We start from the raw sequence: 19,792 nt of genomic DNA, 5'->3' as shown, positions 1-19,792 counted from the left end.
TATTGGTAGTATTAAATTTGAAGTTGCAACAAGGTTTATGAGATCTGAGCCCAGCTTAGCCAGGGGAACCATTGTGAATTGGATAAAACCTGGTCCCCCCCGTCTTTCAGGTCATCAGTGTATGCCACAAATAACTAAAACCATCCAAGTATTTTGTGAACAGAGAACTTTTGCAAACATGTCTGTTAAAAGGCTGCTTTAATTGTGTGAAACTGTCAGAGGCGCCATCTGGTGGCTGTTTTTACTTTTGTGAATTGATGTACTACTCCAGCCAAAGATACAGAATTGATGTACAAGCCATAATGGGATCTCGGATGAAGGGCATTTCATTTGGAATTCCTTCTGCTCTGTTGTGGGAAAGAACAGCCTAACTGCTGCACTGGGCGCCTTTTGTGTCAGTTAGTGGGTGGTTACTTTCAGCTCTACGATTATATGAATCTATTATTCTAAATAAGGTCAGCAAGATGGGAGGCAGTTGAGGCAAGGGAGTAAAGTAAAACATGGACAAGAGATGAACTGCACTGCTTTGAGTTGGCTTCTGCAATATCTTATTCACAGCAAGAAAGAAATTCATTGCAAAGCAATGAATCATACAGTATTTTAATCATACAGTATTGCGAACATTTATTACTCATACTCCTAAATGCTGGGATTCAGCACTCAAATGTGTGAAATAAATCTAATAAAGATAACAGTGCTTCTGAGCATGTGCAGAGCACATTTCCTTCACCAGAAAGTAATCACAGGTAGCCCATAAGCATCTTTAATTACCATCAGTGCTTCAAGATAGTATGACTCAGGCTTGAGGCCCAGATTTTCTCTTTTTATGACCCTTTGGTTTGGATTACAGAATAAAGTGAGAAAAGAGTAAATGCAGAAGAAGAAAAGTCTGGAATCAATTGGTCTGCCACTCACAGAAACCAACACCCTATTTCTGTTGCTCTTGCTTTTGTTTCCTGTCACTCCCATTACTTGGTTGGAACTACTGGCAAAACTGAATACTACCCTTCTTTCCTTATACTTCAAGAATGTGATTAAATATTCTTAGTGTTCCCTTCAGGGGCTGTGAAAGAAAAAGTGTCAGGTCATTATTTCATGCTGCAGCTGCATTGCTTGCTAGTGCATAAGAGCTTTCCTCCATTCAGCGAAGAGACCGTTATTCACTGAAGGTATTAAACTGCTATTTTAAAACACAGGCCCAGCCCTTAAAGAGTTAAAAATAGGCTTCCAAGAACATGTCATCTCAGAGAACAGTAATTAGCTAAACCTTATTAGATGTCACATGTGTCTGTGAGAGACACAGAGAGAGAGAGAGCTCCTCTCCAGAAAAGAGTATGGTTAGAGCAGCTTTGATGTAGATCTATACATCAGCAGAGCTACATCGCAGAAGACGCTTGAAAGAAAGGGCATTGCCATAGGGAAATCGGTCTTCGGCCAAGGAGCATTTGCTTTGTCAAGCTGTTCTGATGAATCCTGTGGAAAATCAACTTTTGAGCCAACCACATTAGCAAGGAGGGTTGAATAATGGAACTGGGGAAAGCGAAGCTGCTGAGAACAGGCCTTAATGCTTTGCACCAGGCCATACACCCTGTGCATGGGATTGCGTGGACAGATGGCAAGCAGGTGGCACTGACTGGCCTGCACTTTCACAACAAAGAACTGCGGTTTGGCGACTCAACGGTTATTGGTCAGTTTGAACACGTCCATGGACTTTACTGGAGCCCGTGTTACTCCTCTGACACGCCAGCCCTGCTAGCTGTTCAGCATAAGAAGCATGTCAGCGTTTGGCAACTGAGCCACGTTGCCTCGGAAAAGAATAAGCTCCTGGTTTCTCAGACCTGTGAAATTGGCGAGCCTTTCCAGTTGCTTCCTCAGGGATGTGTGTGGCACCCAAAAAGGGATGTTTTGTCTGTGCTTACCAAAAGGGATGCTTCTGTTTTATATGCCGTCCGTTCAGACAACTCCAGGATTAAAGCAGATATCAAAAGCAGTGGTCTCATCCACTGTGCTTGCTGGACTAAGGATGGCCATCGCTTAGTCGTTGCTATAGGCAGCGCTCTTCACTCCTATATATGGGACAATGCCCAGAAGACATTAAACGCTTGCTCCTTTTGCCCAATATTTGACGTTGGAAGCTACATTTGTGCTATTGAAGCCACGTTGGATTTTCAAATTGCTGTGGCTACCGAACTCCCCCTTGATAAGATTTGTGGCTTAAATGCAGGCATCACATTTGAACTGCCTGTAGGAACGGAAACGGGTTCTTTAACTTCGCAGTCTACACTGGTGCTTGGGGATGAGGAATACTCTATGGATCTGCGAAGAAAGTCTATAGATTCAGACAAATCAGTAGCCGTTGATTCAGTAGCTTCATCTTCCTCGGGCCCAGTTGATTTAACCCACATCCTTTCAAATCACCGGAGATCTGATCCCAGTCCTCTCATTCCTTTGAGAAGGAAGGATTACCCTTCAGGAACTGGCCAAGATTCGTCACACTTGATCTTAGTGACTTTTGAAGGAAAGGTAACCACAACCAGGAAAGTCAGCATTCCAGGAATTTTGGTCCCTGATATAATTGCTTTTGACCTTAGAGCTCAGATTGTGGCAATAGCTTCTAACACTTGTAACATTGTTTTGGTCTACTCAGTCACCTCATCCTGCATGCCCAACATTCAGCAAATCCAACTAGAGAAAAGCGAACGACCCAAGGGTCTGTCCTTTTTGACAGAGAAACTCTTACTAGTTCTGATAGGGAAGCAGAAGTTCACTGACCCCTCACTTATCCCGTCATCTAATTCTGATAGATATATCATCCGACTGATGATCAAAGAATTAATATTTGAGGAAGAGCCATCAGCAAAATCTGATACCGCCCACAGTCTGCCATTCAGTTTTGAGTCCTCTGTGAACATTCCTGGGAAAAGAAAGTATTTTGAGAATCTTGCTGCAGAGGATCACATTGTAGGGCGGGAGCTCTTAATCCCAGGCAGAACGATTATTCAGTCACCTAGTGGCAGGAGACGTATGCTGGAAGAAGTGAAGAGTCCTAGTTATGAGCAAAGTTCATCATCTAGTGTGAGCGATTTTGATGAGAAAAGAGTCTTAGGTGACCCATCCATTGCACTGGAAACTTTGGATGCAGAACCAATTAATCGGTCAGTAGCCCTGTTTGGTCTTGGAACGCCTACCAGGTTTTCCAATAGATCAGTTTCTTCTAAAGTGATGCAAGAAACTTTGAATTCTCCTAAAAACAGCAGCTTGGCTAATGAAAAAGGAGCCAGTCAAATATCCAGGAATTTGGAAAAATTGTGTGGCAGCTTCAATGACTTACAGTTGAGACTTCTGGAACTAGTAGATTTCACAAAAAATGGAAAGAGACTATCTGTAGCTTACCCATCTTCTCAAGAACCACCTTTTGTTCACATCACCTACCAGGTAATTTATATACCATTCTCCAAAGTAGTTTGTTCTTAGAAACTTCATTACAGGATTTTGCTTAATTAGTGAGTTTCTCATGAGCTTCATGCTGTGCTTGATTTAAATGGTGAAATGATAGTTATTAGGAGCAATGGTTATGTCTGATATTCTGCACAGGAAAATCCAGACCTGTGCTTCCTTTACTGTTCAGCTTAATTGTCATTGATGTATTATATATGTCCATTTGTTCTAAGTCATCTGTTTCCAAATCTTAAGGCATATTTTTTTTACTACAAGAGATAACTGGCAGCTCTATATGTGGCTTTTGAAATGCTTTGAATCTTTTTAGAGAGAGAAGATATCAGACCAACTTCTGTAGATAAGAATATATAAGCTTCAAAGGATCATGGGTCTCACAGCATAAAAGGATTCAGGAAATATGGGATATTAATATTTGATTACATAACGAAGCAATTTAAGAAAATCAAAATCCATGGATCAAGGTTCCTGTTTCCTCAACAGCAATTCTTTTCTCCTCCCTTGCTTTTTCATGAAATAATTGTCACTATTTTATTAATTTGATTGCTAGTCAATGTTGTAGTGTTTTGTGGTACAACATTAATGGCAACAAAAATTAGTCAATAATTTAGATGTGCTGCATTAAGCAAGCTGGAGCATAAAAACCATTATTTGTATTTCTTTAATAATTCAGAGTAACTTCCATTAATATATAAAATATAGTGTAGTAGCAAGGCAGATATCTATCTTCCTCCTTCCACTCTTTTCTAAGAAACTTCTGTAGAGTAGCTATTGGTTTTTTCCTAACAAATTTTATTATTATGAAGCAATAGTTTTTTAAAAAAAAATCTCTATGATATGAAGCTTGACTCTGCACTCTCTTATTCCTATGATCCAGGCAGAAAATTGTGGTGTGCTGAGGATTTTGGGGCTGATTTTTGGTTAGAGATAGAGCAGTGGAATTATTTTACGCTTTTTGTTTTGCTGTGAGTTAATTTTATCTAAACCAGTCCATCCAGAGTGTAAATGAGATATTTGCTCTGGGATATTTGCTGCTGCTTTCGCTGCCATTAATCCTTCCAACTCATGGTTGACTTTTCAACTACTGTTATTGCCTTCCTCTTCTTCCTCTTCCATTCCACCCTGCTCCACCCACACAACCTCTCCAGGGGTGCATTTTTCAGGCCTGGATAAAGTCACTTTGCCAGCCTTTAAGCACAACTGCTGTTAAAGCAGAAGCTACTCAAAGAGTAGGGCTCTGTTCCTGTCATGGGGGTGCCTTATTGCGCCCCTCAAAAATATGCAACTGGGGCCATGCCCCCGGCTCCCCCCCCCCCACACCTATGCCTCTGTTTTCCAGTGACCAGGCTCAGCCTTGCACATAGGAGCCAAAAACCCACAAAACTTTTCTGAGGGGGCCAAACCCCTACAAAGTTGATGGGCATTCCCATTCAAATGGTGTGGGTGTGTGCACTGCATCATGTGATTGATTATGTAGAGTGGGGCTTACCTGGGCCCCCACAATATTTTATTTAAGTTGGCGCCCCTGACCTTGCCACAGCTGTTAACTTTTCCTTTTTCTTGCGAGGAATCCTATTCGGAATAAGGGAATTTCCCTTAAGAAAAGGGAAAAGTTGACAGCTATGGACCTTGCACCTGGGATAGGTATAAATAGGAACCTAGATACATAGGGCTGGTCTGCATTGATGGCTCTTTGATGCAGATTGTCATGTCAGTAATCTCTAACGTGCTTTCCCCACACTGAGTTGTGGGTTGTCTTTTGGCTCAAGTAACTTAAAAAGAAAAAAGAATACATATAGAATCATAGAATCATAGAGTTGGAAGAGACCACAAGGGCCATCGAGTTCAACCCCCTGCCAAGCAGGAAACACCATCAGAGCACTCCTGACATATGGTTGTCCAGCCTCTGCTTAAAGACCTCCAAAGAAGGAGACTCCACCACACTCCTTGGCAGCAAATTCCACATAGCTGTAGTCTAATACAAATTAACGCTTTGCTGATGGTAAAAAAGGAGAGGCCTTGGGGATCTCTAGGAGTCATGGTTGTACAAGAACCCCCCCCCCCTCTCTCTGACACAGCTTTACAAGTTAGTGAGGATTCATGCATGGGTTGGATGTGAACAAAATTAATTGTGGAGTGTGCCTGATAGTGAGGGAGGAGGGCTGAAGCAATGGCTGAAATGAAATGAAGGGAACTGCAATACGTTTTTTCTCCAATCTAAAATACAGAAGCCTGCAATACAGATGATAATACTTAATGCTTTTTGATGAAGACTTGCAAAGTATGAGAATGCTCATTCATGGGGAGCCATGAATGCAACAGACATGTGCTTTTTTTGTATGTAAATAGCAGCCAAGAATCTTGATTCTGCCTGACACAGTTCAGCAATTTTGTGGGAATCAATATTGTGGGAGAGAAAGCTAAATTCCTGCTCTCTTCCGCTAATGGTCCCAAGCCTGCTTTGCAGTGGTTGCATATGTTAATTGCCTTCATGCAGTTAACATCCCTTCAAGTTTGGCCCTTAAAAGCAATATATATAATGGAAGCATGCTGTTAGTCCAAATGGACTAGCATGTTCCCACGTGACATTAGATTTCAGTGAGCCCACTACCATGTGCAGCTTCTAAGATGGGTTGCTGTGGAAGGGCTGCGTAGGTGCCCACTGATGCAGCAAACCCCTGTTGCCCACTGCTGACTACCTTGACCCTGTTAACCCATTCATCTCACTCCTTGATGGAACCTTGGGCATTATTTGCAGGTGGGTTGGGTGGCAGTGCTTGGCTCCAATCCTGCCCCATGTTAACCACACTGCAATGGCCAACCCAAAGGCCCAGGTTAGTGACTACTGTCAGAAGCATGAGTTGTCAGGGTCACACCATTAAGCAATTGGTTCTTCTGACCAGATTTTTTTTTCCCAAGCCAGAACGCACCAGAACTCAGTTCTGGCACCTCTCAGGTGGGCGACATTGCCATTATAAGAGAACAAGGCACCTCTTTTTCTAGAAAAATAGCACTGCTTCTGACCATGCTGACCCCTTAGGGTAGACCTGCATGCACAAGCAGTGGTGCAAATGTGAAACATATATGGCATCTCTTCTGTACCATTACTTTGCCTCCCAATGTAACATTCAAGAGTCATTTTACATATTGTGCAGAATGATGATTGTGCTTGTTTACTGCAGGGAAGCATTAAAAAACATAACTTGCCCACTTGCTGTCCAATTTTCTTTCACTTAATTTAAGGTGTACCTTTATATTATAGGGGAAATCTGTAATTGTGATCTTCTAATAGCAGTCACAAGGGCCCCTGAATCAGATTGGGATTCTTTAAGGCACGCACACAAAGACACACACACATTTTCTGTTTTCCCAGTTAAAATACAGAAAGAAAGGGGGCGGGGGGAGAGAGATGCCATTTGCCCTGCAGGACAGGCAAATGCTGCACTAACTCAGGTTTCTGGACCAACAAGGGAAGTCCCACATAGATTGTATTGCAGTAATCCAGTCTTGAATTTACCAGTGTCTGGTCTACAGTGGTCAAGCTATCCTGGTCCAGGAATGGCTGCAGCTGATAAAAGGTGCTTCTAGCCACCAAGACTACCTGATATGAAGCTGCACTGGCCAAAAGCCAGGGCACATCATTCTGTACTAGCTGCAGTTTTTGAATCAGACTCAAGGGCAGCCCTACGTAGCATGCAATGCTATACTGCATTCTAAAGGTTACCAATGGCTGCACCACTGTAGCCAAACTATCCCTGTCTAGGAACAAACGTAGCTGGTATACCAGCTGAAGCTGGAAGAAAGCACTCTTTCACAAATCCAGCATTTCTCCCATCCTCCAAATAGTACCCATTCCCATTATACAAGGTTCATTACAACTCCTCACCATTTTCCCACTGCTTGACATTCACCTCTAAGGTGACCTGCTGCTACTCTGAAGTTTCATCGTGAAAGAGCTGCCATCTAGGTAGCTTACGCTCTTCTCGGCTGCAGGAAACACTGTGCACCTCACAAGGACAGAGACTGCAAACAAACTGGGCAATTGTGATGGTGGCTGGATCTCCTCTTCTGAATACCCTCAGAGGGCAATTCCCACTCACAACATTTTGCAGTCTACTTTAGAAATAAAGCAATATTTTTACAAACATATTCTTTTAACCAAAGCATCTGAATGAAAATAGCTAACTATTTTGTGAAAATTTGTTTCCTACTATCCTCTATGGACCTTAGCAGCCTCCTCCCCAATCTGCAATCCTAGGATAAATAAGCTGACCTGCCTTGTTCCTGCAATGTTAAGGGTTGTTGAAGCTATGTGTGTAATCACTATAGAAATCTTTATTCTCATTGTGCAGTTCAGTTAACATGGAAGTATAGTCCTCTCCCACACCTTGTATCTAAGCCTGAAACATAGGAAGCAAACTTAGATAGAGTCAGCACTGGGCTATGTAGCTCAGTGTTTTTCAACTAGAATATATTAATATATAAAAGTAAGAAATTTTGCATATGGAAGGTGAGAAGTTCATACATAGCTTATTATGTTATCCTTGCATCATCAGAGGTACACAGTGGTTTGGCACTACAGTGGTACCTCGGGTTACATATGCTTCAGGTTACATATGCTTCAGGTTACAGACTCCGCTAACGCAGAAATAGTGCTTCAGGTTAAGAACTTTGCTTCAGGATGAGAACAGAAATTGTGCTCCGGCAGCACGGCAGCAGCTGGAGGCCCCATTAGCTAAAGTGGTGCTTCAGGTTAAGAACAGTTTCAGGTTAAGAACAGACCTCCAGAACGAATTAAGTTCTTAACCCAAGGTACGACTGTATTTTGAAAATTCAAATAAAATCCTTTACTTACTTATAGACATGTATAATACAAGATGATACAAAAGAACCAGGGGAGGGAATCAGAGGTGAAGCAACCTGCTCCGGTACTGGAACTGAGACCTTTTGCATGCAAAGCATGTGCTCTGTTGCTAAGCTGTGGCCATTCCCAAAGCATGTGGGGAATCAGAACTGGACACAAAATGTAGGGCAAACCAGTGCTACTCAAAGTAGTGGTCCATGGACCGGCACCAGTCCGCAGGCTATTGGCTGCTGGTCCCTGGTGAATACTGGGTAGGATGTTTCAGGGACCAAATAAGGTACTGATCCCTGGTACATTTGGATGGGGTGGGGGGAATTGCTGGTTCACAACATCAAATAGCTTGAGAAGCACTGGTGCAAACAACACATGCTAAACACAACAATAAGCACAGAGGTCCAAGCAAAAAGTGCAAGCACACAATTCAGACTGCACATTATGTTAGCCTGATTACTGCTTCTTCCTTATAATGGACCCAGCCACAGGATGGGGGGATCTATAGCAGAGGAGTGCTTAACCACCCTTGCTGATGCACCCTCATTTCATGCTTTGCTGTGTCTTGTAGAGTGCAAGGCTTTCTTTAGGGAAATAAACAAAAATCAGTGTGTGTGATGAATTAATTTAGAAGAAGAAGAAACAGTTGTGGTTTGGACAAAGTTGACAGAGTTGGGAATAAGTGTGCATGCCATGAGCAACTGAGGGAAATTATTGTAATAATGCACATCTCTAAGTCGGTAAGGAAGAAGATATTTGGTATAAACAGCTATTACAATGTCCTATTTAAGAGACACCGAGGAGCTGAAGACGTTTAATGTACAGCATCGAACCCTCTTTTTGCTGGCAGTGATCATTTGCTCCATCAACAGTAAATGAAACAGAATAGGAAGGTAAATTTAGGGAAGCGTGTTAAAGTTGAGAAAGATAAGAGGCAAACTTGTGATAAACAGTGAGAGGGTAGAGGACAGAGAGGAAGGAGAGACTGGAGAAGTCAATAAACTGAGCCAAGGAGCAGGTGAATCATCACAGAGGTCATCTTTAATAAATCCACAAACCATTCTTATAATCAGGAAGGCAATTTTGAACTAGATTGAAAACATAAAAGGAGTCGTGAAAACTGATGAAAGATGAGGGTGATATGGCTCAGCTTTATAGTGTGATAGACTAGTCAGACAGTTTTGAAAGCAAGATTTAAAAAGCCTGTTAAGAAGTGGAAATGCAGTAGTCAAAACAGGGGATTAATGCTTGGAGGCATTAAAGCCCAAGAGGACGGGGTGAAGAAAGGGCACATTCTAATAACGTTCTGATGAGGCTGAGAACCCACAAATAGAAATTCTGAATGAAAAACAGTACTGTGTATTTCGAAATTAGAAGCACAGACTTCTTACTCCTGTGAAGGTCCTGGTTACTAATTCTATGATGTTCTATAAAAGTTCCTTCCTCTCTAGCTGGTAACCTGATTAATCATTCAACTAAACTCTCTTCAGGGGATAATAGTGTTCTGTTTGGTAACGATCCCCATTACTGTGATTTATGGTGTTAATAGCTAGCTAACTTTTGCAAATGAGGGAAGAGTCTTGTCTTTGAAGCTAAACAAGTAGAGAGAAGCAGGAGAGCTCTTTAAAGAATGTTACAGTGGGTAAATTTGACCTGGGGGCAGAAGGGAGCGGAGGGGGCCGCCCAGCGCAGCTGAGACTTGACTGAGACTTGACACACATGGTGGTGGCACCAGTCATAGTGCAAGAAAAGTGTGGCGAGCCGTGCCAAGGCACCGAAAGGGGTGGGAAGCAAGAGGGTGCTTCACCCCATCAGAGGAAGGCCTAACCAGATGCCTGCTCTCCATGCGCAACCCATCCAGCCACCCAGGGGCCGTGCATGCTGCACACACTGTGCAATACCAGACCAGAAAAGGGAACCACCTCCCTCCCAGTCTCATGGCACCTTCGGGACTTCTGCAGCCCAGCTGTGCCTGAGCCAACAGCCCCTGCTGCCCGCCCCCCCACCCCATGCTACGACACCAATTATATTTATTTGCCAAGCATTTTCTGATCAGTTATAGTCTTGTCTGCTGTATCTGTACATTGCATTTTGTTTAATGTGGTTTGGTTGAATTGTATCATATTGATATTGTACACCACCATGATATTTTCTTTTGAAAGAAAAGTGGTATAAAAATATTTTTATAAAAATAATGACAAAATTGCATAAGATATGATAGAAATGGCTTACTTTTTTCGCAAGTGAACTCCAAAGTGGTTACTTTTACTCTTGTTATTCAAGAGGTTATGTTGATATAAAAAGGAAGTGAGGAGGAGAAATTTACGGTGCCACACATAATACCCATTCCACATTTGTAAGATAAACCTTTTAGTGTTGCAGCACTGACACTTTGGAATTTCCATCCATGTTAACATCAGGAGATGCCATCGCTGTACTCTTTTTGGTCACTGCTAAGAACATTTTTGTTTAAACAAGCCTACCCAGATATGTTGATTTGTATTTTTATCTTTTTTCAGTTGTCGCTTATCTGGATTTCTTTAAATGTTTTAAAGAGTTGCTTCTAACTGTGTTTACTGATAATTTTATTATTTTATTCTTTTTGTAAACTGCTTTGAGGTTTTTTAGTCAAACAGTGTATAAATTTTATGAAATAAATAAATAAATAATAAAAAAGTGTACTATCATAAGAAAGAAAACACAGTATTACTGAAATCTAATAGTGACTCTGGGTGATTGTAGTGATGGTATATCAATATATCCTTTGATTGCTCATTCTTGATGGCTTGTGCTCCTCAAGCTATTGCGGCAGTCATACATGATCCCGCTGTCAACAGCATTTGCACCAGCAAAGGTTATTTCTTTCTTTAGAGCATTTGTGATATTTGTCCAAGGTCTCCCAGAGCAGCTTACATACAACAAAAACAAGACAGTCCCTACCTGCAGGCTTGGGGGAGGGGGGGAAAGCTAACACACAAGTGGAAAGTAGCGCTGCCATACGTCCGGATTTCCCCAGACATTAGTAGGTTTTCAAAGGAGGCACTGACATCCAGGAGAATTTCCAAAAGGTGGAGCTTTGTCCTGGATCTTAGGCAGATCAACTGAAAAATCATGTGGGGTCTTCCTAAAAAAAACAAAAGACCACTCAACAACTTTCAGGGTGTCCAGGTTTTTACTTTTGGAAACATGGCAACCCTAGGGGAAAGGGAGAGAAGAGGAAAATCAAAATTCAGGCACCCCATTTGCAAATACAACCAACCTCTTTTAATCAGTTGCTTTTGATAACTTATACAACATTTTGCGTGTTAAGAAAGCCCAAGCTTAATGGGGTTTTCCTCCTCTATAAATGCACAGTCCGTCAAGTAAGAAAAAATGAGAATCTGTGCCAAGATAGTGGTCATTACCTGTCACATCCTCTCACAGAAAGTAAAATCTTCAACCATTCATGGTGCCTACCTCCCCTTTCTTTTACAATATTTCTATTCAGAATGTATAGTATGTGGTTAAGGTTTCAGTTTGGACTACTAGAAAAGATTTGGATTCTGTTTGCAGAAGCATAAAGCGAGCTTCTGGTGAGGTGGTGAAGCTGTTGGTAAGGGTAACAACATAATGGCGTATTCCCACATGAAAAACTAGCATCCAATGAAGGATAGGCTTTTGATCTCAGGTTCCTTCCCTATGTACACAATATTTATTGTACAAAGGAGCATTCAATCATGCGAGACCCTACCTGCTTATGAAGTAGTATAAGCCAGACACAGATTTACCACATTTTCCTGCTGTTTGTGAGAACTAGACCACTGTGATGCTGTATGCTGTATATCAGAAAATATAAAAATGGCCTTTAACTGAAAGCAAATGCACATAAGAGGAGGGTGCTTATATGATTTTGCATGGTGCGTAGGTGCCCATTGATGCAGCAAAACTATCTAAGACGCTGACAGAGCAAGTGAACCTGAGAAGAAACCAGCATCTGTGCACTAAAGGAGATTAGGAGACATTTATTTGTACTGAAGGTTAATTAAGATGAGGAACAGATTACTAAAAACAGAAACAGAAGATGCAGCTGTGAGTCTGCTGAAAGGGAATGTTGGTATAAGTTTTCAGAATCAGAATGGAAACACTGCAGAACCACAGCAGAATGAGATCTATATTATTTTGATGGTCCTGATTATTTTCACGTTAAAATGCCTGTGACACAGCATTTTAATTCTTGTTTAATATCTGGAGAACTAAATAGGATGTTGATGTGATTTACGGTTGGTGCTAAATTGAGAAGTGTTGCAAACAAATACCAATTACTTAGTGGTGAGGGAATAGGATGAGCCCTGGATTGGTTAGGAAGTAATGGAGTGAACTTCAAACAGTGTGATACTCAGCACGTTTATTGAGAATCATAGCATGTTGACTGGGGACTACCTTGTGTATTTAATGCTGAAGCCAAAATGAGTAAAGACAGGGGAGGAAGATTTAATAACAAAACCATTCTCTTTATTTCCAAGCAGGAATGTGTGGGGTGTGAGGGAAGGGGAAAGGGAAGTACTTTGGTGGGGAATAGGTCATGCTACTTCTGGAGTAGTTTATCCACCCTGCACTCAGCTCTCACCTGTGGCTCCTGGAAGCTGTCAGTATGCAACAGTGGCAATGCCGCAGAAATTACTTTGTCTGGCTAAACTAGGTGAGGAGGGTAGCCAATGGGTCTCAAACCCTCCACGCTACTGGTCCAGAACATCACTACATTTACACACATGCTCTTGAAGTCACCATCTCTAGCCTGAGATGACTGAGCCAACAGCATTCAGAGACTCACAACAACATCTGAGTGGTCCTAGCAGGGTTGTAGCCCCATACTTTGGGAAATCCTGAACCTTTCATTTTTTTAAAAAAAAGACTTTTATAAACAAGTTGTTTTTGTGCTGTCTTCACCCATGTGGGACATGTGAAAATATGGAAAGCAGAATTCATGAAAATTGCTGATTCATAGGGCTAATTAACAATAATTTATGTAAATGTGACCAGTATTCTAACAAGATGTTTATCCCTATATGTTTATGTGCCTGAAGAAGCATTTTTCAAACGGAGCTATAGCTGAAGAAACAAGAACTGTTCTCCTGTGTGATGGCAAGGTTCATCTGAATTTAGTCCAACGACTTTTTGATCTGCCTATTGTTGAAATGAAACATGGTAAGTTCTCTATTACTATAATAATAATAATAATTTTATTATTTATACCCCACCCATCTGGCTGGGTTGCCGCAGTCACTCTCTCTCTCTCTTTTTAAAAATGCAAGTGTTTATTATAGTAGGTAGTACTTTTGGGGAACATAAGTTGTGCTATTAAGGGATTGTTCACATGTACATCCTCCAATGTGATGGAAGTTTAACTGAGTTCTATTCCCTTTCCTGGCAAACTTATTCTCCTGAGTGCATCTCAACACTTGCCTGACACTGATCAAGCCCTACTCAGTTGGTTCACAGGTATCACGACCTATATCTACAATAGATGGTCAGTTTAATCCTCATGTTTTTTCAGCAGAATGTTGTTTCTACCATTGAAAGAGACCTTCTTGTTTTCTCTCAATGTCTGTCCTTAGTCATATATTAGTTGGCTATGTCCAGAAATATGCTACATATTAGTAGGCTTCCCTTCTTGCAACAGAGCACCCAATCAAGCTACTAATTATCACCTGCGTCTAATGTCATGTAGCATAACTGGGGAAATTTAATATTTAGCATGATTGTTCAGCAATCCCACAATCAAAGCAGGTTGGTTGCTGCCTTTGCTTACTGGATTAAGTAAGTCAAAAAACAAAACTCATAGGAAAGATTTCCTAACAGGTTTGCTGACAATTGAATGCCTTTCTCTATCAGATACAGACACCATATACTCAGTGATACTTAAAACAGGTGTATCAATTTGTTATGCTCTGGATTAGTTTAATCTACGCTGAGAACAGAAGGAGCTCACCAACATAATCTTCCAAACTCCCACCTTTGATTTACTTGTGAAGGTAGGGAGCAGTCAGGAAAAGAAAGATCTTTATACATGGCTTCTTTGTTCATGCCTCTATGTATTCAATGATTTAACAACTTCAGCAGCAGCTCAACCATTTTCAGCCTATAATGTTTTCTGCAAGTAGCTTTATCATATACTGTAAATATATACACAATACATTGAGGACACAGGGATTGTCCACACTTTTGCTTGTTCCATACCTAGAATGGGTCTGAGTGGTTTTCTACGTGCCCCATGCTTTCTAGCATGGGTCCAAGCAGTTTTGCCTTTGCACCACCACTTTCCCCCAGAAAACCCACTGTTTAGCATTAAATTGGAACAAATGGCAATCCACAGCTAAATTTATAGCTGTTTGTTCCAAATCAGCACTAAAGATCGCCAAAGAGGTGAGGCAAATGGAGGATTGGAAAACCCATGAGCACAGCGGGGGGGGGGGGGCAGCTGCTCCCCAATCAAGTGAATAAATAAGAATACTTGACTTACCAACTGTGTCGCAAATAACTCAGTCCTGCACCCCCCCTAAAATAAATCCTGGCTATGCCAATGGATAACCCCCAAGAGAGAAAAGACAGAAAGAGGAGAAAGTGTAACTGAATGGTAGGGTATATATGAAGGGGTTCACATCACTAGTTTTTGCTACATCCTTTATTTATTTAGTATACTCAAGAGATACAGTAAAATTACCCACTCTCAGAGGACCCTGCCCTTTCTGTCTTGGAATGAGTAGTTGCTCTTGGCTTACCTCCAATGAAGTCACGAAGCATCATGCTTACAATAGTAATAAGCATTGGACAAAAACATTCTCTCAGGCGTTTGGCTAATTATACAATCTATGTGGCCTTTTAAACTGTATGTGGGGTTTTTGTTTTGTTTGTTACTATGTTATGTATTTTCGTGTTTTTATATCACAAACCACCCTGCGATCCTCAATGGGCAGTATAGAAATCTAAATAATAATAATAACAACAACAACAACAACAACTTGAAGGGAAACATAGGGGCAGACACTTTTAAGATTAGGTAACTTTTGAGTGTTTTCATAGCTTTGATTTTTGAATGCAAGTGAGAGTCCAACTTTAATTAAGAAAAAATATGTATCTTTAGGAAACACTGCCCAAGTCCCATACAAAACACAATGTGAAGTTGAACATATCGTTTTGAATGTAGTTGAATGTAGAATTTTAATTCATTAAGGAAAACTGTTCTTTCCTCCTTTTTAAAGAGTTATGTGAGCACTCAATCACCCATACTTTCATGTACTATGGCTTAGATCAGGCATAGGCAAACTCAGCCCTCCAGATGTTTCAGGACTACAACTCCCACCATCCCTAGCTAACAGGACCAGTGGTCAGGGATGATGGGAGTTGTAGTCCCAAAACATCTGGAGGGCCAGGTTTGGCTATGCCTGGCTTAGATAGTAAGATTAACTTTCATTCAGCTTTCTTTACCCTATAACAAGCCTCTCTGAAGGAGAAGGGCTGTTCTTAACAATGTTGAGAGTGGCAGGGTTGCTGGAGGAGTGGAATTGCCCCAAACTGGGCAAAACCTGGTAAAAGCCACAGTTGTCCAACTCGGACAACTAATAAATCTAGCTCTTTAGTTATACTCTGAAATAAAAAATAATTATTGATATTATATTCTTATTAGGCCAACCATGTTTAGAAATTACTAAAGCTTTTAACCCTTCAGTCATATCCTCGTCTATCCAGATATACTTCAATTTACAATTTAGATGTGTTAAATGCTTTCTCCCTGCTAAACGAATTCTGTACATGCCAACTCAGAAGCCAGCTGTACTCAGTTCAAAAGGACTTACTCCCAGGAAAAGGTATATAGGCTTGCAGCCTTTGTTTTTCTCTAGTAAGTTTAGAAAAACACGGTTTACTCTCAAGTAAGTTGATTGCATTGCAGGCATAATAACATTTATCTGTACCCAATGCAGAGTGTTAAATAAACTATTTTGGAAGTAACCCCCCCCCCCCACATGTTTTACATATAAGGTTAGCAATGTAATTGCGTAGGTTTACATGACACACACAAACACCCAAGCACAGGGTAGTTTATAGAATCAAAAGTCTGTCCAGAATTAGAAAGAAAGCATTAACTGCAAAAGATTAAAAGTTCACGCTTGGTAACGGTAATCTTCTTATGATGCGACAGACAACACGAAACAGCAAAGCAACATGTGTAGGTGTTTAATTAATAGATTTAATTTAAAGAACTTTCTGTACTTTCAGATACAGTATTAAAAGGAAACAACACATTTGTTTTGCTTTAATTGGTCAAATTGGAGTGCACAGTTTATTATTTCCCACCCAACCCTATTGGGTACAAGATACCATCATCTATAAAAGGTAGCTGTTCTTATTATAGGCATGCACATTACAAACACACACACACACACCTGCTCTTGGTAGAAATTAAAGCTAATGAAGTTCCAAAACACAAATGTCTTAGCTCCTTTGTTTTAAATTCAGAAATTAACTTGAACTGTGAACTGGATAGATTTGACCCATGAATAAAGCAGATCAATTAGCTTGGTTTGCACATTATGGTAAGCCATGGTCTGAAACAAACAATGTCTTAGGGCTTGTCCACACTTCTGCTTGTCCTGCCATTTTCCTCTGGGAAACCCACTCTCTACAGCTGAATCAGAGCAAACGTCAATAGGGTTTTCCATGGATTGACATTTGCTCCAATTCAGTGGCAAAGAGCAGGTTTTCTCAGGGAAATCAGTGAGGCAAATGGAAAGCCGTGCACAGAAAGAACAGGAAAACTTCTCTGGCCCTTGCTTTTTAGTAGTGGGACAAGAAAAGTGTAGACGCACCCTTATTACCGTGACAATGTGCTGGTGCAAGCACTTCAATTTTTGCCCACTCAGGTGCTCCCTTTGCAAAGCCAGGAGTACAAAAATAACAGCAATGCCCTAGCATTACATTGCAAAGCAGCACTGATTGTTTATCTCCAAACAAACCACAGGTTGCAGCCAAAGTTTGTTCTTGAATTATCTATACATAAGTATGATTTCACATGCAGAAGTTTCTCTAAACACAACTTGACTTCGCTTGCATGTTCCTGCATGAGAAAAAATTCCACATGCCAAAGAGGTTTCTGAGAGTTTAACTTGAGAAAGTGTACAAGGAGCCTTTGAACAGACGTATGAGTTCAATCTACCCCGCACGCACACACCAATTCTCCAGGCAAAGCTAGTGGAACAAAGAGGGTAAACTATACATGAATGTTAAAATTTTTAGTTAATCCTAGAAAAGTCTTGATATGTGAGTTGAAATCATGGTAAATAAAAAACATAATAAACTGGTGCTTCATTGTCAGTTTTCCCCAGGGCCTTGGGTGTACACATTTTCCAGTTATGAGGTTTAGTTGTTCCTTCTCCTGCCCCCTTCCCCATTACCATGCCAGAACAAGTGGAGCCAAATGAAAATACCAAAAAGGAAAGAAAAATACTGATAAATGGTTTGTTCAAAACCTACATCAGCATGGTAACCCATTAAGCTTTGCCACACTGTAGGAAGAAGAACCTATGAAAAAGACATGAACAAAGCACGAATTGAGGGTGAATGTTAACATTTACGTAGGCAATTGCATTCCCAACATAATAATGATTATACATATATACACACTGATGCTTTCCTTTCCTTTCCCTTTAGGTTCTTCTTGGATTGTTCTTAGTGCAGATGGTGAAGGTTTTATACCATTAACATTTAAGGCAAAGCAAGAGATCATCATAAGAGAAGGGAGTGATAGTTTGGAAGCCTGTGGAAGTCACTCCTTCAAAAGAAACATTTCTTCGCAACCACCGAGCAGCGTGACATAATGAGGCAAACCAAAAAAAGATGTTCTTCAACATAAATAACTGCATGAGTAGAAAATGATCAGCAGGATTTTTGACTGCATTTTAAACTATAACTCATGTGGCTTGTGTTCCATGGTAGCTAGTCCTCCTCACAGTAATCTACTGGATCAGATCTAGTAGGTCATGTCTGTATCCACTGAGGCTACAGACTGAGATTCCTGGCACTGAAAAGGAGAATACTGAACTAAAAGTAATGTCATTTGCCATATTCAGATTTGGTATATATTCTGTGCATGAAAAGTTAGCATTAATGAAGTTCATGTTTTCTAAAGAAAGGCTAAGTATGGTAGGTTGACTAACTTGCTCTAAGGATTCTGGGGGTGTGAAAAACATGCATTAGTTTGGAGTCTATACAATGCCAAGATGCTGGTGAGGATGGTTTAGTCTGTTTTAATTTTTCATGTGGCAAAGCTTCTCCCTAGATTATACTAAAGAACACCAAGAAACAACAAAGCTAAGAAGAAAAAAATACAACGGTGTGGTTACTAACTTCCAGTGAGTACAACTCATTCACAGGAAATGCCCATTGGCAGAAAGAAATGGAAGCAGATTTCACCAATATCCCCTTCCCACAGCAGTCTCCTGTGCCCTCTGTGGTATAGTAGCTAGAGTGCTAGACTAGGACCTAGGAAAACCAGGGATCAAATATCCACTTAGCCATGAACCTACCTGGTTGCCCTTGAACCAATCACTGTTTCTGACCTAGAAGAAACATGAGCACCTTTGAGGAAAGGTGGGATATAATGGTAACATTAAAAAATTGTGGGACCTTCTGACATACAGGTGGCAATTTGGGCTGCAGAGGAAAAGGAGAACTGGCAAAAAACCTCCCCCTTTGGCCTGTTAGTTCTGCTCTAGGCAACTCTAGATCCAGTCCACATGTGTTTATTTTGCCACAAATGCAGTGAGATTGACACATGTGCATTTATTATACATGATATAACAAAATGTATCTGTTCTACCTTTTTCCTACATGAAACCGAATTATGAAGCAATTATTAGACTGTACAGTGTTAATTAATTAATTATTTTTTTACACAATGCATAATGGTTTCTGTAAACCTTTTCTTTATTCCTGACAACCGCATTCATACAGTCTACACATACGATGAAACTCATATGGCAGAATATAAATTATTGCTGAGAATCTTCTTCCGATTCTTATTCTAGCATTTCAAGTTTCTCCCATATGTAAGACTAACTGGCCTATATTTCCACTCTGTCTATGAGCCAAACTGAATGTGACATGGAAGATCTCCTTTGATACTTGTATGCTTTCCCACATGAGACAAATCAACGCTTTGAGTGATTTAAATTAGGAAAATGATGTGTGGAGAAGGATTAAAAAGTAAAACCCTTCTCCTAGCACCACAACCACAGTCCAAACTGGGGCGAGGGTGGGATTTACTGCTTTTAATTAGGAAAAAAGATGGAATATCCTATTATCATATCTCTTACAATGCATCTAGTTTGGCTCTTAGTCTAAACTAATATCCCCCCAACAGATGGGGGGGGAGGAATATTTTCTCCAGGGTTCAATACAAAGGTATGCTTACATTACAAGCTTAAATTGGTTTCAGTGACAAGCTTT

At 40.7% G+C, this 19,792-nt stretch overlaps 2 protein-coding genes across 4 annotated transcripts in view; one reads left to right on the top strand and one right to left on the bottom strand.

The window, feature by feature from the left end:
- Positions 1–19,792, bottom strand: part of FKBP1B (FKBP prolyl isomerase 1B) — a 49,838-nt gene that overhangs the window by 29,218 nt on the left and 828 nt on the right. The gene's annotated exons all lie outside the window — the stretch shown is intronic.
- Positions 1,395–19,713, top strand: LOC309339113 (WD repeat and coiled-coil-containing protein-like). 2 transcript variants are annotated; one of them, XM_081857034.1, is made up of 3 exons: positions 1,395–3,435; positions 13,378–13,495; positions 17,996–19,713. In XM_081857034.1, exons 1-3 carry the CDS (start codon positions 1,525–1,527, stop codon positions 18,160–18,162), a joined length of 2,196 nt encoding a protein of 731 aa, XP_081713160.1. In that variant the 5' UTR covers positions 1,395–1,524; the 3' UTR covers positions 18,163–19,713. The 2 variants fall into 2 exon arrangements, with proteins under 2 accessions (XP_081713160.1, XP_081713159.1); XM_081857033.1 differs by having other exon boundaries at positions 13,375–13,495.

Source organism: Podarcis erhardii, assembly GCF_964252035.2.
Source record: "Podarcis erhardii genome assembly, chromosome: 3".
Lineage (NCBI taxonomy): Eukaryota > Metazoa > Chordata > Lepidosauria > Squamata > Lacertidae > Podarcis > Podarcis erhardii.
Note: the sequence above shows the minus strand (reverse complement) of the source record. Positions and strands in the feature narration are given on the sequence as shown.

Bases quoted from the DNA above. Each gene is read 5' to 3' on its own strand.
- LOC309339113 (XM_081857033.1), top strand. From the start codon at position 1,525: ATGGAACTGGGGAAAGCGAAGCTGCTGAGAACAGGCCTTAATGCTTTG. The intron at 3,436-13,374 runs GTAATTTATATA...ATGTGCCTGAAG, and splicing joins TTGTTCACATCACCTACCAG to AAGCATTTTTCAAACGGAGC. The intron at 13,496-17,995 runs GTAAGTTCTCTA...CTTTCCCTTTAG, and splicing joins TATTGTTGAAATGAAACATG to GTTCTTCTTGGATTGTTCTT.